Source organism: Colobus angolensis, unplaced genomic scaffold (assembly GCF_000951035.1).
Source record: "Colobus angolensis palliatus isolate OR3802 unplaced genomic scaffold, Cang.pa_1.0 Scaffold40, whole genome shotgun sequence".
Classification (NCBI taxonomy): domain Eukaryota; kingdom Metazoa; phylum Chordata; class Mammalia; order Primates; family Cercopithecidae; genus Colobus; species Colobus angolensis.
This window is the reverse complement of record NW_012117377.1, coordinates 9,239,606-9,242,661: the sequence shown is the minus strand read 5'-3', so window position 1 is coordinate 9,242,661 and position 3,056 is coordinate 9,239,606. Positions and strand designations below refer to the sequence as shown.

The 3,056-nt window shown below is 39.9% G+C and overlaps 1 protein-coding gene across 1 annotated transcript in view; it reads left to right on the top strand.

Annotated features, from left to right (window-relative positions):
* Positions 1-2,644, top strand: part of ZNF669 (zinc finger protein 669) — an 8,393-nt gene extending 5,749 nt beyond the window's left edge. Inside the window, exons 2-4 of the mRNA XM_011955739.1 lie at positions 900-1,026; positions 1,222-1,282; positions 1,699-2,644. Of these exons, the coding sequence (XP_011811129.1) occupies positions 900-1,026; positions 1,222-1,282; positions 1,699-2,644 (1,134 nt within the window). The remainder of the gene's footprint in view (positions 1-899; positions 1,027-1,221; positions 1,283-1,698) is intronic.
* The last annotated feature ends 412 nt before the right edge of the window (positions 2,645-3,056 follow it).

Below are 3,056 nucleotides of genomic sequence, written 5' to 3'. Positions count from 1 at the left end.
AACCCGGGAGGTGGAGCTTGCAGTGAGCTGAGATCCGGCCACAGCACTCCAGCCTGGGTGACAGAGCGAGACTCCGTCTCAGAAAAAAAAAAACATGTGTCATATTTTCTCTTATTCCTTTCTGCCTTGACATTGTGCAATAGAAATTTTAAAAATTGTTGTATTAGTATTGTTAAATATCAATTATTGGTTTTAATTACTAAATTAAATTTATAAGCCTATTCTCTCTTGGTGTAATCACAAGGAATGGGCTCAACTCCCCAGTTAACAAGTGACAGCACATATGAAATATTGTCTTCCAGGGAAACTCATTGAACGCTTCCTGTTCAGACTGTGTTTTGGTGTCTGGTTCCCTGAGCACCACTGCAGTGACACAAAATAATAGACCTTCAGCAGAAAAAGTTTTGGCAAATATATTGCATAAGCCATTTAGATGCAGTGAGTCATTCTTATTACTTAGGTTGGTGGAATCCCTTTCAAAATATAAGTTACTCATACAAACAAAGATTGAACTTTGCGAGCAGGCATTTTTAAGAATAAGAGTCTCAGGACTGATAATATTAACTCACGCTCATCAAGTAGGACTTTAGTATGACAGATACTAGAAATGTACAAAGTGAAGTTAAAAGGTAACGCCTAGCAGCACATCTTACTGCCTGGATTCTCTAATAAGATGGGAGTTTCTACTTTGCTTTTGTATCTTTGAATAGTTCAATTCTAGCAATAGTACTGCTGTGTGGGAGGGAGTATGTGTGAACAGAGTAAGAGTTGTGACAATCAAGTCACAGAAAAAATGCTTGGAAATTTTAGAATCATGTAAACAGCTTATGGATTGAGTATAAATTCCCAGTGCTGTCAGTCTCACCCATCCTTCTATACACATGTGTGGAATGTTCTAGGACTCCGTGGCTTTTGAGGATGTGGCTGTGAACTTTACCCAGGAGGAATGGGCTTTGCTAGATTCTTCTCAGAAGAATCTCTACAGGGAAGTGATGCAGGAAACCTGCAGGAACCTGGCTTCTGTAGGTGAGAATGACAACACATTTCACTGAATTACAGAAGTATTTCCCTATCATCAGTGCTATTTGTGATTTGGAATGGGGCAAAGGAATGATTTGGTGAAGAAATCAGGCATGGGCACTGTGTATAATGAACATGAAATCTAGTCATGTTTCTATAGTTTGTATTAATTCACGATAATTTTGTGGGTCTGCATTTTAGGAAACAAATGGAAAGACCAGAATATTGAGGATCACTTCGAAAAACCTGAGAAAGATATAAGGTAATTTGCACTGAGAAGAGGAAATAAAGTCCTCTGAAGGAATCTTAGCATGTCATGAACTTAAAAACAAGCAATCACAACAAATAAGAGTCACTTGAAATTTATTTCTTTTTAGAAAAATTTCACCCAAAATGTGACGTACTTCAGTGTAGCAGTCAGTGTTTGGAAAACAGTTTACTCGAAAATAGTACTACAAAATTGTGTATATGAATGTTACTATTTTGGTCATAGCCATGCAGGTGGTAGCTGTGTTTTCAGTAGTAACCCATTTACTTTCAAATAATTCAGTCATGGCAAAAAAAAAAAAAAAAAAGCATTTTCCCTGGTATTGGTAGCAGTGTAAGTCCAAGACCTATTAATAAGTAGAAAGCTATTAATAAACCAACCAATAATAATGTGCTTGTCATTTTTTACAGAAATCATGTGGTACAGAGACTGTGTGAAAGCAAAGACAGTAGTCAGTATGGAGAAGTTGTCAGCCACATTCCAGATCTTGATCTGAATGAGAACATTTCTTCTGGATTAAAACAATGTGAATGCAGTATTTGTGGAAAAGTCTTTGTACGTCTTTCCCTCCTTAACAGGCACATTCTAGCTCACTCAGGATACAAACCATATGGAGAGAAGCAATATAAATGTGAACAGTGTGGCAAATTCTTCGTTTCTGTTCCAGGTGTTAGAAGACACATGATAATGCACAGTGGAAATCCAGCTTATAAATGTACAATATGTGGGAAAGCTTTTTATTTTCTCAATTCAGTTGAAAGACATCAGAGAACTCACACAGGAGAAAAACCCTATAAATGTAAACAATGTGGTAAAGCGTTCACTGTTTCCGGTTCTTGTCTAATACATGAAAGAACTCACACTGGAGAGAAACCCTACGAATGTAAGGAATGTGGAAAAACATTCAGATTCTCTTGTTCTTTTAAGACACATGAAAGGACTCACACTGGAGAAAGACCCTATAAATGTACCAAATGTGATAAAGCCTTCAGCTGTTCCACTTCCCTTCGTTACCATGGGAGCATTCATACTGGAGAGAGACCCTATGAATGTACACAGTGTGGCAAAGCCTTTAGTCGTTTGAGTTCCCTTTGTAACCATAGAAGTACTCATACTGGAGAGAAAGCCTATGAATGTAAACAATGTGACCAAGCCTTCAGTCGCCTCAGTTCCCTTCACCTCCACGAAAGAATTCATACTGGAGAAAAACCCTATGAATGTAAGAGATGCGGTAAAGCCTACACTCGTTCCAGTCACCTTACTCGCCATGAAAGAAGTCATGATATAGAGGTTGGGTGTAGTGGCTCAGCCCATAATCCTAGCACTTTGAGAGGCCAAGGTGTGTATATTGCTTGAGCCCAGGAGTTCATAACCAGCCTGGATTAAAACAGTGTGAAACAACCTGGGCAGCATGGTGAAACCCTGTCTCTACAACAAATAAAATAATGCCAGGCGCGGTGGGTCACGCCAGCTACTCGGGAGGCTGAGGCAGGAGAGTGTTCGATAACCCGGGAGGTGGAGCTTGCAGTGGTCGAGATTGTACCACTGCACTCCAGCCTGGGCGACAGAGCGAGACTCCATCTCAAAAAAAAAAAAAGAAAATCATTGCTGGGCATGGTGGCACATTTCAGTTATCTTAGTTCTTTTTCAAGGACATAAAAAGCCATGGGGGGTGAGGGGGAAGCCCTGTGCATGCGGCTCACGAGGTCAGGAGATCGAGACCATCCTGGCCAACATGGTGAAACCTCGTCTCTACTAAAAATACAAA